This window comes from Anolis sagrei, chromosome 3 (assembly GCF_037176765.1).
Source record: "Anolis sagrei isolate rAnoSag1 chromosome 3, rAnoSag1.mat, whole genome shotgun sequence".
In the NCBI taxonomy this organism is placed as follows: Eukaryota; Metazoa; Chordata; class Lepidosauria; order Squamata; family Dactyloidae; genus Anolis; species Anolis sagrei.
In genome coordinates this window covers 23,289,645-23,303,819 of record NC_090023.1, presented here as the reverse complement: position 1 = coordinate 23,303,819, position 14,175 = coordinate 23,289,645, and the positions used below count along the sequence as shown (strand labels likewise).

General features: G+C 38.2%; 1 protein-coding gene across 1 annotated transcript; it reads left to right on the top strand.

Annotated features, from left to right (window-relative positions):
• The first annotated feature begins 5,541 nt into the window (after positions 1 to 5,541).
• LOC132772201 (collagenase 3-like) lies at positions 5,542 to 9,952 on the top strand. The gene is made up of 6 exons (XM_060771051.2): positions 5,542 to 5,703; positions 6,246 to 6,463; positions 6,564 to 6,709; positions 7,170 to 7,295; positions 7,941 to 8,102; positions 9,713 to 9,952. The coding sequence occupies exons 1-6, from the start codon at positions 5,596 to 5,598 to the stop codon at positions 9,724 to 9,726; spliced, it is 774 nt and encodes a 257-aa protein (XP_060627034.2). The 5' UTR covers positions 5,542 to 5,595; the 3' UTR covers positions 9,727 to 9,952.
• Positions 9,953 to 14,175: the final 4,223 nt, after the last annotated feature.

The window sequence follows — 14,175 nt, the reverse complement described above, 5'->3', positions numbered from 1 at the left end:
AAAGAATATGAGGAGAGGTGTAATAAAATAAATAGAGGTTCTCACTTAACAGAACAAAGGATTTTTTTTCCTGGCTCATGGCCAAGAGTTAGGTGTAACTGCCCAGCATTCCACACATGAAAAGTTGAAGGTTTAGTCACTGTGATGCCTTTGGATCTACATTTCAAGTGTGTTCTTGTGTGTATGAAGTGTGTATGAAGTGTTCTTGACAATATCTGCACACTTTTCTTTAGAGGTTCACAAGAAATGCCTCACAATAAATCCTGGTCCACTCTGTGAAGAATTTGCACATGTTACATTTTGTCATCCTAAAGATCAGAAAAGTACACGTTTGGGGATTTTTCCAAGGTTTGAATTCTATACTTAATGGATAAGACACATTGAACTCAATGGCACAGGTTGAGCATTCTTTATCCAGCATCCAGAATTCTGAAATACTCCTAAATTCTAAATATGTGGGTGAGAAAGTGACAGCTCTACTTTTTGATGGTTCATTGCACATCAAATTGGTTTCATGCTCAAAATTATTACAATTATTTAATGTGTGTAAGGTGTATATGAAACATAAATAAATTTCGTGTATAGGCTTGGGGCCCATCTCCAAGATATCTAATTATGTACATACAGGCAGTCCCCAAGTTACAAACATTGAATTTACAAATGACTCCGTTAAAAACAGAGGTGAGAAGACAGGAAGTGAGAAAAATCTGCCAGCCGAGTTATAATGGGAAAATGGCTCCACCGAAGATTCCCACCAATCCTTGTTTCCACAGCAAGCCTAATTTACCAAAATCCAATTATCATAGGGACAGAAAGTGAGGTGAAATCTTCCAAACAGAGGCACAGACAAAAAAACTATAGACTCTACTCCTGGAAGACAACCATACCCAGCCAAGTCGATGATGATGATGATGGATGATGATAGACTAGGGCAGGCATGGGCAAACCGGCCCTCCAGGTTTTTAGGACTTCAACTCCCACAATTCCTAACAGCCGGTTAGGAATTGTAGGAGTTGAAGTCCAAAACACCTGAAAGGCCAAAGTTTGCCCATGCCTGGACTAGCGGCAGCTGCTGTTGTAGGGGCAAATAATTATCTCCTGATCTTTCAGCCTCCCACTGAATATTAGAGTCAATTGAGGTAAACTGGAAGTAAATTTTGAGAACGTTACATTATTTAATGGGTAGGGCTAAGAACAAAGTGCATGTGTGTTTATTTTTTAAAGCCTATTTTGGTTCTACATGGTTACAATTATGACCAAAAATGTCAATAAAGTCTCAAATTTGTATTCTCAGAGCAAAGTTTATTTATTTTATATGCCACCTTTCTCCTAGCGTGGGAGCCAAGGCAGCTTTCAAAAATTGCAAATCAAACAGGAATTTATTTATTATATTTCTATCCCGCCTTTCTTGAACGCGAAGGTGATTCAAGGTGGCTTACAACCAGGCCACAATTCAGTGCCTAACAATATACAATTAACAGAATTGAGAATTAATTAAGAATTAATGCCAACAAGTCCATCCTCTCCATTTCACTTGGTGACAAATGTGAGAAAGGAAAAGTGTGCCCAAGTTCTCCTTATTCATACCCTATAAAATGTGATGGTTTCTGTTTTCTCAAAACAAAAAAAAGGTATGGTTTTCCCCCAACCCATCCCTATTTCTTTATTTTTTTTCCTATTGTCTTTTAAAATCAAGTATGTTTAGTCATTCACATTCTTTGCTACAATTTCCTTGTCTGGTCTTCCTTAGATGGCAACTTCTGCTTCTTCCAAAGTTTTGCAATCAATCTACGTGTGACAATGATATGCTTACAGTAACCTGATCACCATCCATGCTTCCCGTCTACCGAATCTTGATTGTGTCTGCAGATCCAGACACTCCTTTGATTTTAAATGGAATGCAATTGTAATGGCTCTCACAGACATTCTCATTGTTAGTCTTCTAATTGGACTTTACACATGCAGTTGCTAGACTTGGGTGTGGAAGAGGAATAAGGTTTAGGAAACTATTTTTTCTCATTCTAAGATACAGGAGAGTCTCGCTTATCCAACATAAATGGGCCGGCAGAACGTTAGATAAATGAAAATGTTGGATAATAAGGAAGGATTAAGGAATAGCCTATTAAATGTCAAATTACGTTATGATTTTACAAATTAAGCACCAAAAACATAATGTTTTACAACAAATTGAAAGAAAAAGCAATTCAATGCATGGCAATGTTATGTAGTAATTACTGTATTTACGAATTTAGCACCAAAACATCACATATTGAAAAAGCTGTAGATCAGGACAGGAGGCAGACTGCATTGGATAATATAGAACATTGGATGAGCAAAGGTTGGATAAGTGAGACTCTTCTGTAGTTGCAGTTCTCAAACCTCCAAAGAAGGAAACTCCACAACATTCTAGGTAAATCATTTATTTCATGTTCCTTAGACGCAACCAAGACAGTTACTTTTAATTACTTTTTTAAAAGCATTTTTAAAGAGCAGTTTGCCACTGGCCTATGGTACAAAATACCAGTCATTTTTTCTGATACAGAGTGGAATGTTGGTATCTGCTGGGGTTTTGTTCCAGGACCCCATGGGGATACCAAAATCCATGAATGATTAAGTCATATTATATATAATACTGTGGTAAAATAGTATTATATAAAATAGAAAAATCAAGGTATGTCTTTTGGATTTTTTAAACAAACATTTTCAAGCCATGGATGGTAGAATTGTGGGTGCAAAATGTATGGATACAGATTTCAGCAACCACATCATTTCAGTAGCCACAACCCTTACAGCAGTGGTTCTCAACCTGTGGGTCCCCAGGTGTTTTGGCCTACAACTCCCAGAAATCCCAGTCAGATTACCAGCTTTTAGGATTTCTGGGAGTTGAAGGCCAAAACATCTAGGGACCCACAGGTTGAGAACCACTACCTCACAGGAACAACCCATGTAATGAAGGGAAATTGCATTCAGGGTCCTGCTTCTGCCTGTCATACTAGCGATCACTCATGGGAGAAACTGATTCCTGGTTGACAGGGGAATAGACCCCCCCCCCCCAAAAAAAGTAGGTATCGGGATAGATTTCACTGTGTAGCACCTTAACAACAGTAATTACATATTTGTAATTTCATCAATAGGTTTCCAGCTTTTAAAATCAGCAAAACCTTTTAAAATGAGCAAAAGTGGACATTTATAAAAGATTGTCCTACAAGGCAATAATTTATTAGTTTTTGTTAATTTTAGTTCTTTGCTGATTTCAATTGACCTATTTAGAGGGAAAGGGGCCGCCACTACCCCATGCTCCCTGCACGCTATACATAACCCAGAAGACGAAAATGCTTCTGCTCTTCTACAGAGTTCCTTTCAAAATATTTCTTTTTGCACTTTTTTATGTGGCTTGCAGTCCAAAACCATCCAAACTTTTTGTCAAGTAAAGGGCTTTGACAGATTGGCGGTGGGATTGTATTAAAAGGCTCACAAAGGTGCAGCCCAAGGATCACACTTTTCCCAGGCCTGATCTAATTTAAACTCAATAAACTATTGTTATTGTGTGCCTGCGAGCCATTTTTTTACTCATGGCAACCCTAAGGTAAACCTATCACTGAGTTTTTCGGGGCTGAAGAAAGTGTGATTTGCCCAAGATCACCAAGTGGATTTTCATCGTCAAACTAGGATTCAAATCATGGTGTCCAGAGTTGTAGTCCAACACTTAAATCATAGTTAAATATATTGCTTTTGGTTTCTTCTACATTCAGATGGATTAAACCTCAACCTGAAGGCTTGAGCCTGAAGAACTGGACAATTTTGGTAAACTTGACTAAACAATGAATTCAAACAACAGCTAGTACAGCTGTTCTCAATTTGGAAAAGGTCTTCCTACACTATAGGTGTTAATCATTAGGAGTTCCACAGAAAAAGGGGGTGGACAGGCCCGTAGCCAGGATTTCGTTTCAGGGGGGGCTGAATTTTTTCAGGGGGGGTTTCGGGGGGGCTGAGTTTCGGGGGGGCTGAGTTTCGGGGGGGGGCTGAGTCTGAGTGAAAGAGGGTCTAGCCTAGCAAACCTTTTGTATCATTACCCCAATACCCCCATGCATATGGGATATATTGAGTATGGTGATCAGATCATGATATGAATAAACATAACAGTTTAAATAATGCACCAGTAAGGCCTTTTCGCGAACCACCATGAAAATTTCGGGGGGGGGGGCTGAAGCCCCCCGAGCCCCCCCCCCCCCCCCCGGCTACATGTCTGGGGGTGGATATACACTAATTTATAATCCAATTTTCATCCCAGATTATCTGCTTTGAACTAGATTATATGGTAGTGTAGACTCATATAATCCAGTTCAATTCAGATATCCTGGGGTCAGATACTTAATTATATGGCAGTGTAGAACCAGCCTTAATTGGCCATGCAAATAACTGACTGAATACATTGGGGTTGGCATCTGGAATCTATTCACTTTGTATAAATATAGAGCTATATTAATTGTGATTGCAGTATCCTATGGAATCCTGGGTTTTGTAGTTTGGTAAGGCACTACACTGATATCACTGAGATTTCTCGGTGTCCCTTTCTAAAACTGACAATCTGCAGAACTCATGGGATATCACCATAGCAGTAAAAGTACAATCATTGTACTTTTAGTTTAAGTTTCTTTCACAATCAATTTCTTAAAATCCCAAGTTATTCCCAATGAAAAATATGAGAAATTTTCAAATTTTGGTAATTTTTTTCAAATGAAAAATTTGTAGATTGAATTTAATTCTGGTTCAAAGCAAGCTGAACTCTATACAGCACACACACAAACATTCACAAGCACACTTATTCCATCTGTCTCTCCTTGTAATTTTGTATGTGAGTGTTCAACACACATATGTTCTTATCACTGACAAGAAAGAGTATATCAACATATTGTGGCGTCCAATCAACATAATGGCCAGCTATTTTAAGACAACTTTTTTTGCAAAAAAAAAAAACCCATTCTGCACAAAACGTGTGAGCATTTGTATGAAAAGTATCTTGAGCAAATGAATTTTTTACTGAAAGGTCCTCCTGCAGAAATGATTAAAAAGTGCATAGAAATCCATGTTTGTGAATTTATGCAAGTTATACATTCTAATGAGGCTATCATAAATCAGAAATTACTTAAAGGCACACAACAGCAATCATCATCTCTGCCTTCACTGCAATTCCCATTTCCATCCGTCTCATTAAGAAAAGATCATCCATTCGCCCTAACAAATGAATGATGTGCAATTGAATTTAAGGAAGTTGACTTCTCAATACTCTGTGGCTTTACTTTGTGGCATTGAGGAGGAAGAAAACAGGTTACTTCCTCAGTGACGTTAATGATTCTTTGAAAATCCACCACTTCATATTTCTCCCCCCAAAAATTGCAGAATCATAATACTTGAAATATTACACAAATTTCCAAAACCGCACACAAACAATGTGGGAAAATGAGTCATGAGGGGCGTTACCATTAATGCTAGATGCCTCTATATAAATTTGCCCAGTTTGTTCAGTAGATTTAGAGGTAGAAGAATTTCTCCTTCATTAGTTAATACAGAAGGAACTCTTCAAGAAGACCCACGATGAAGTACCTCCTAACTTGCATGACACTTCTCCTGCCTTACAGCTTTGCTCTCCCAATAACTCCCTATTATTCAGAACCAAGTACTGAGCGCCTGAAGTTGGTGGAGGTAAGTAATATCAATACTTTTAACTGTAAAACATATAACAGCTATCTTTTTGCTCTCATTTGTACTATTTTAAATGAGTGGCATTTTAATAATTCATGGGTTATTATTAATTATAAAATTTAAAATAATACGCTCATTTGTTTATTTAATTGATATACCATTTCTAGGAACCTGCTGCAGCTTTCTGCATAGTTAAAATAATATCACTATAAAATAAATATCATGTGAGCTGCTTTAGGTTCCTTTGGGTGGTATATACAGTAAATTAAATAACAATTGTTTAATATTGGGTTGCTGTGAGTTTTCCGGGCTATATGGCCATGTTCCAGAAGCATTCTCTCCTGATGTTTCACCCACATCTATGGTAGGCATCCTCGGTGGTTGTGAGGCCCCTTGAGGTGGTATATGCAGTAAATTAAATAAGAATAGATTAATATTAATAAGAACAATATTCTAGGCCTATTCTCAATTTCTGCATCATTGAAACTTCCCTTGTAAGAAACTGGGAAAACGCTTAAAACTTTTTTTTGTTCCTGATCCAGGCTTACCTTGACAAGTTTTTTCCATCAGCTCATAAAACTTCCCACAGAAGTATTGAAGAACGACTGAGAGAAATGCAAAAGTACTTCCATTTGAGAGTCACGGGGAAAATGGATGACGGAACAATGGAGGTCATGAATAAACCTCGGTGTGGGTTACCAGATGTCTCGGAATTCCGGAAAGGTGCAGTAAGATGGGGAAAAAATGTACTGACTTACAGGTTGGTTATATTATATCTTTTTGCGGCTTACTTGTTGGTTTGTGAAATATCAAAAGTCCTAGTTCCTGAATATATATATATATATTTCTTTTGCTCAAAGGATTAATAACTATACCCCAGATATGGACCCCGCTAAAGTACGTGAGGTGATCGCAAAAGCTTTCAAGGTATGGAGTGACGTAACACCGTTGCAGTTCAGGAGCACAAGAAGACCTGCTGATATTGAAATCTCATTTGCACATGGTGGTAAGTCTCTCCTTATTTATCAGCTGTGTAAGAAAAAAAACAACAGCATGAGAACATAGGACATGTCTCTAGAGAGGTTCTTTGCCCAGGACCTGGGATGAAGAGGTGGAGGAAGGCTGAGGCAGTCAGCCAGTCCTTGTTGCTCTACCTGCTGGAGCTCAATTGCACCTCAATGTCAACTTTTGTGTAGAGGTAGCTACCTAGGTCATGGAAATGCTCAGCATTCTCTAGCATTAAACCATTAGGCTATATTTCTGGCATTTCAAAGGAATTGGCTGAAGCAAGAGTTGGCTTTATCTATTCTCTACATTGACCTGTGGATAAATTAACCCAAATTTGTTAGACCACAATTTTAGATTAAAATTTCTCAATTTGTAATGATCCTTGAGGATTATTGAACAAACTGAAATCTTACCCAAGTTTTCCACTTGCAACTGTCATATTTCTTATCAACATTTAGAACATGGAGACTTCAACCCTTTTGATGGAAGAGGAGGAGTTTTGGCACATGCTTACTTTCCTGGAACAGGCCTTGGAGGAGATGCTCATTTTGATGAAGGTGAACGTTGGTCAGAATTCAACAGAGGTAAGGCATTCCTTCAGAATTGTTTCAATTGATACTCAAAAGAGACTGAGTAGACAAACATCCCCAGATTTCAGAAGGACACCCCAAGATATTGTCATGAGCTACTTATGATCATCAGGATAGGATACAACCTCTAAGCAATGCTCAATAAAACAGCAATCGTGCCAATAAAAGCTTAACCAATATTAAAGATTGCAATCAATGACAAAAGTCAGATTTTAAAGGATATTACCAGCACAATACTTGTCTCCCTTTTTGCCTAAAAACGAAGAATAGACATTTTCATATCTATACTTTAAAGAAGGGTTTAATTCATTATTCCTATTATGAATATCATAGCATATTACGAATATCATGAATATGAAACAGTTACCTAGATTTACCCATTCACAGTTGTTTCATATTCATGATCACTACTTAGTTATGATTGTGATACTATTGCCATGATCACAAATACTACTTAACTAGGCATCGGTTTGGATGGGGAGAAGGAAGTCCATTCTGTAGTAGGCTAATCTGTAGGCAATTGGAGCAATGATGTTTCTGGATGACACAAAAGAACTGATACATATTTCCTGCATACATCTTTAACATTCATTTGACTTTCTCTTTCTCTTTCTCTCTCTCTCTCATGCTGTGTTCTAGATACCAACCTGTTCCTTGTTGCTGCACATGAATTTGGCCATTCCTTGGGATTAGAACATTCAAACGTCCGTGGGGCCCTAATGTTCCCTTCTTATTCCTTCACAAACCCAAATACTTACCGTCTTCCATATGATGATGTGCAACGGATCCAAAGATTATATGGTAATTTCAATGAGAGTAATGACACTGTTGCCCAGTTGTGATGTTTGTTCTCCATATGTAGTAGAATAGCAGTATAATTTGAAAAAGCCTTCTATTATTCTAGGTGCCACAGTCCAAAACAAGTAATTTTTTACTTCTTTGCCAATCATCAGTTAAGTTGCTTCTGCTTTGGAAAGAGCAGAAAAACACTTAGTGTTATTTTATCATGTGATTTTTTTTCTTGGATTGGTCATTTGTGAGACATGACTTATCATACCCTGTTTCCCCAAAATAAGATAGGGTCTTATATTAATTTTTGCTCCAAAAGATGCATTAGGGATTATACATAGCTGCCTGGACACTATTTAAATTGACTTTTTTCATGAACTGTAACTTGGGCTTCTTTTTGAAGTAGGACTTATATTTCAAACATCCTCAAAACTCCTGAAAAACCATGCTAGGCCTTATTTTTGGGGTAGAGCTTATTTTGGGGGAAACGGAGTATTAATGTAGGAACCATCTAAACCAGTGGTTCTCAACCTGTGGTTCCCCAGGTGTTTTGGCCTACAACTCCTAGAAATCCCAATCAGTTTACCAACTGTTAGGATTTCTGGGAGTTGAAGGACAAAACACCTGGGGACCCACAGGTTGAGAACCACTGATCTAAACAATATCATGTATACATAAGTAGCTCATGTCTTATAAATGCATGAGAAAGCATAAAATGCCTAGTATTTACACATTGCATTGCTACTTAAAACACAGATCTACTTAAAATGAACATAAAACATGCCAATGAATCTAGATCAGCTCTTTAGGATCATGCTGGAGAAAAATAAGTAGAAGTAATTAAAACAATTTGGTCATTGTAAAAACGGAAATGTGAACTAGAGGTACATCTATTCATAGAATGAATGCAGTTAAAGTGGTATCAAATTGCATGGTTCTAAACTATGGAGTAAAGGCACTTGCAGTTTTACAAGATCTTTAGCCTTCTCTGCCAAAGAGTGCTGATTCCTCAACAAACGACAACTCCCAGAATGCTATGGCATTGAACGATGGTGGTTACGGTGGTGTCAAACTACATTAATTCTACAGTGTAGAGCAGGCATGGGCAAACTTCAGCCCTCCAGATGTTTTGGACTTCAACTCCCACAATTTAAAATACAGTATACCTAGAGTGCCTCTACACCAGGCATGGGCAAACTTTGGCCCTCCAGGTGTTTTGGACTTCGACTCCCATAATTTAAAATACATTATACCTAGGATGCCTCTACACCAGGCATGGGCAAACTTCAGCCCTCCCAGGTATTTTGGATCTCACATCCTACCGGCTGTTAGGAATTGTGGGAGTTGAAGTCTAAAACACTCGGAGGGCCAGAGTTTGCCCAAGTCTGGTGTAGAGGCACCATAAGTATACTGTATTTTAAATCAGATTCTACATGACTATTAAGATGCTAGAAGACTTTGTTCTTCCTGTTGAAGTACGCTATTACTGTCATAGTAGCAACCTAAACATTTTACGGAGCAAATTTTTCTTGAAGACTTTTTGTGTAGATATATTTGTTTTGTTCCTTGAAAAAATGCTGATCTCCAGTCTCCTAAATGATGTCCTCCTGTTTCTTTTGCAGGAAAGGGAAAATGAAGAAGAACCTTTGAAGAGTCTGATTATGTCACTGAGCAGCTATGATGTGTTTATATTTTGTTGCAGTAATATCTATTTTAGAAGGCAGAAAACTTCATTTTTCAGAATAAATCAAAATGCAAAATTCAAATTATTCTTTTCTCCGTGTGTCCTTTACTGATGTAATCATACAGAGCCTTATAAGGGACAGCTATAGATTTGCTTAACTTGGTAGCATACAACACAAGTATATGCTCCAGGCTATTCATACATAGGATGTCCTTACCAGAGTTTGGCCTCCGTCAACTGGACCTTACGGATCCATTAAATTCAGTGGTTTTCAACCTGTGGTTCCCCAGGTGTTTTGGCCTATAACTCCCAGAAATCCCAGCCAGTTTACCAGCTGTTTCAGGGAGTTGAAGGTCAAAACATCTGGGGACCTACAGGTTGAGAACCACTAAATTAATTCAAGATAGAATGATGAGATGGGATTAAAAAGGAACAATTCTGCAGAAGCTCTACCATTTTCCTTAAAAACAACATGTTCTTTATCTTTACAAATAGATGAGCCTTAAACAAATATTAAATAAATACCACTCAACAAAATGCCATCACATATCACCATGACCAAGGCTCAGAAGTCAAATCTTGATATCCTCCAAGGATCAATATCAGGACCACAGTTTTTAAACTTGCTCGCAAATGGAGTTAGATGTAAGAAATGGGTGACCAATTCTGCTCAAAATAATAACAAAGGGTATGTAGAACAAAAAATCTACTTTTTGAAGTGCTCTAAAAGGAGCTCCCCAAACTGCTCTTCTCCACACTCGCATGTCGAGGATTCCACTTTGTAGCCCCATTTCTAAAGGTTGGCTCTGGTGCCAGAGCGCAGTCTGTTCTGCACCTTCCAAGTCATCCAGTTTTCTGTGTGCCCAGGGGGGAGTATCTCATTTGGTATCAGCCATTGATTAAGGTTTTGGGTTTGAGCCTGCCACTTTTGGACTCTCGCTTGCTGGGATGTTCCAGCAAGTGTCTCTGTAGATCTTAGAAAACTATTTCTTGATTTAAGTCATTGACATGCTGGCTGATAACACACAGAGGATGGGCTGGAGATGTCACTGCCTTGGTCCTTTCACTATTGGCAATACTGGCTAGACAGTGTAATTTCTCCAGTGGTGTAGGGCGCAGACACCCCGTGATAATGCGGCATGTCTCATTAAGAGCCAAATCCACTGTTTTAGTCTGGTGAGATGTGTTCCAGATGTGTTGAATACTGGTGGGGTTGTGGGGATTTATTTTGTCACTTGGGTGTTGTAGTTGCTGGGATTTATAGTTAACCTCCAATCAAAGAGCATTCTCAACTCTACCAATGATGAAATTGAACCAAACTTGGTACACAGAACTCCTATGACCAACAGAAAATACTGGAAGAGCTTAGTGCACACTGACCTTGAGTTTTGGAGTTGTAGTTCACCTACATTCAGAGAGCACTGTGGACTCAAACAATGATGGATCTGGACAAAACTTGGCACGAATACTCAATACGCATAAATGTAAACATTGGTGGTGTTTGGGGAAAATAGACCTGAACATTTGGGTGTTATAGTTGCTGGGATTTATAGTTCACCTGCAATCAAAGAGCATTCTACAGAAAAGCTGCGGAGAACATGGAAATAAAGGAAGAAAAACCTGCCCCCTCATACAATAATCACTGATTTTGGAAGCTCAGCGGAGTCAAAGAATCATAGAGTTGGAAGAGATGACAAGGGGCATCTAGTCCATGCAGGAAAACACAATCAAAGCACTTCCAACTGATGGCCATCCAATTTCTCTTTCCAAATCCCCAAAGAAAGAAACTCCATAACAATCCAGGCAGTGTACTGCACTCTCAAAAAGCTCTTACCATCAGAAAGTTCTTCCTAATATTTAGGTAGAATCTCTTTTCCTGTAGTTTGAGTCCATTACTCTGTGTTTTAGTTCCTGGAACAATAAACAAAACAAAGTGTCCCCTTCAATATGACATCCTTTCATACATTTCAACATATGTCGCCTCTTAACCTTCTCTTCTCCCTAGAGATAAGAAGGCCCGGGGGAAAAAACCTCAGAAAAAAAGGGGGGCACAATATTTTTCAGTTTTTTTCCCAATTTTTCCTTTTTTTTCTCAAGGCCTTCCCAACTCTACTTCTCTCTAAGCTGCTCCTCAGAGGGCATGGTTTCCAAACTTTTTACCATTTTGGACACCTTCCAGCATGTCAATATCCTTTTTGATATTGATTAACCAAGGATCAACCCTGTGGTTAGTACTTTGATGGTAGATCATCAATAAATCCCAGGTGCTGTAGGCTATTTCAGAAGAAGGAATTTTCAAAATCCCCTCTAAGTATTCTTTGCTTAATAAAACCCAACGAAATTCATGGACTCACCATAAATCATCAAGTGACTTGGAGGCACAAGAATACACCGTAAATAGCTAGTCAATCTCCTAGTAAATGTCCACACTGCAGAATTATCACATTCTGATACCACATTCCAATGGCTCCATTCATCATAAATCTAAGATTTTTAGTTTCAGATATCAAGGGGTTACAATTGTAAAACATGAATATCCCATGAGTCTTTTTTTTTTTTTTGCCAAATTTATTAAACACATCCCTGTATAGAAAGTAGGCATGAGCAATCCATGGTTCTAAATGGTTCTAAAGTACTTACAAAACTAGGGGACGCTGGTGCTTTGCTTCTACAGTGTTGCTAAAGTTCTGGTGGTGAAAATTTCAGAACTCTAACAAAACTTTCAAAATTTTGTTATAAATGGCAGTTCCTAATTGGTTCTGTCATAAAATTCACCAATAATGAAATAATAATGAAATTTTGGAAGTTTTGTTAGCATTCTGAAATTTTCACTATCAGAACTTTAGCAATACTTTAGAAGCAAAGCACCAGCGCCCCCTAGTTTTGTAAGTACTTTAGAACCATTTAGAACCATGGATTGCCCATGCCTGATATAAAGACTTAAAGGTCCATGCACTTTGAATATAGAAATGCCTTAAGTATATAATTCCCTTTGCTCTTTCCCTGAAAATATTATAAAGGGTGGAAGGGAATTTTCAAGCCATTAAGCAAATGTATGCTCAAGGATTTTTTTATCCCAAGTCATTGATTGGCTGAATTTATTCTATTTTAGCAGTGTTCTAACACCCATTAAGACTGTATCTACATTGCCATATAATTTAATATCTGACTTCAGATTATCTACTTTGAACTGGGTTATATAAATCTACACTGTCATATAATCCAGTTTGAAGCACAGAATTTGGGATCAGAAACTGGATTTTACAGCAGTTTTGATGGGGCCTAAGACTAAGAATTCTCATTCCAAAATTTTCCATTGCTGTATCTATACTACACTGGGTGCACGGTATCTGTATTCTCTTGAACGACAACACTAGAGCTATCTAACAGAAAGTTACCTCAACTACTGAAACAGTTTAGTTGTAGATGTCTTTTCCTCTCCAAGAAAACATCAACAACAATTCTTCATTTTACTGGTTCATCACTATCACTACACATTATGCAATGTGAGTAAACATTCAGAAAAAGGTTATAATCCCACAAACTGGGTTGATGACAAATGGTCTCTTTCATGCCTGCAGTGCTTCAGGCAAGAGAGAAGCACTATGTTCTTGCACCTCAACTTCCTGGATAAACTTTGAAGCAAAACAATGGACATCCACCAAGACTCCTTGTCACGTTTTGAGTACAAATTAAGAGTTCAATTTAAACTTCATCAGAGATTAAGGCAGTAAAGTGATATTGACATATTAATAGGTAATATAAAACAAATACGGATAGCATCTGTGCTAGTCGCCATCAAGACAAAAACCGGTTTTATTTCTTTCAGTCCTTTGGTGCTTATAGTTTCCTTAGTCTTGCTGACTATCAACAAAGGTCTTAAGGTCATATGTACATGTTGACCTCATGAACAAGTTCAGGGAAGCTTTTGGGGTAAGAATTATGGATTTTGATATGACTCTAAGTAAGTCGAGAGTCATTCCATGTAGATGGGGAAGTGCTAGCATTGACTTGGATGGCCACCTGCCCTGGCCATCAATGCCACCATTTATCATCCCAGGCATTCAGAAAGGTCAGAAGCAACACTATGATAGATAGAGAAGAAGGGATCAGTCCATCTTTTAGGTTCCCCTAGGACAGACTAAGCCCTTGCCTTTTGACACTCTACTCCAGGGGTCCTCAAACTAAGGCCCGGGGGCCAGATGCGGCCCTCCAAGGTCATTTACCTGGCCCTCACTCAGGGTCAACCTAAGTCTGAAACGACTTGAAAGCACACAACAACAACCCTATCTCATCAGCCAAAAGCAGATCCACACTTCCCACTGAAACACTAATAACTTTATATTTGTTAAAATTGGTCTTCGTTTTACTTATTGTATTGTTTAAAGTGTTTTTTGCACT

Coding starts and splice junctions, on each gene's coding strand:
- LOC132772201 (XM_060771051.2), top strand. CDS start 5,596: ATGAAGTACCTCCTAACTTGCATGACACTTCTCCTGCCTTACAGCTTT. Junction 6,464..6,563: donor AAAAATGTACTGACTTACAG/GTTGGTTATATT, acceptor TTTTGCTCAAAG/GATTAATAACTATACCCCAG. Junction 7,296..7,940: donor TTGGTCAGAATTCAACAGAG/GTAAGGCATTCC, acceptor GCTGTGTTCTAG/ATACCAACCTGTTCCTTGTT.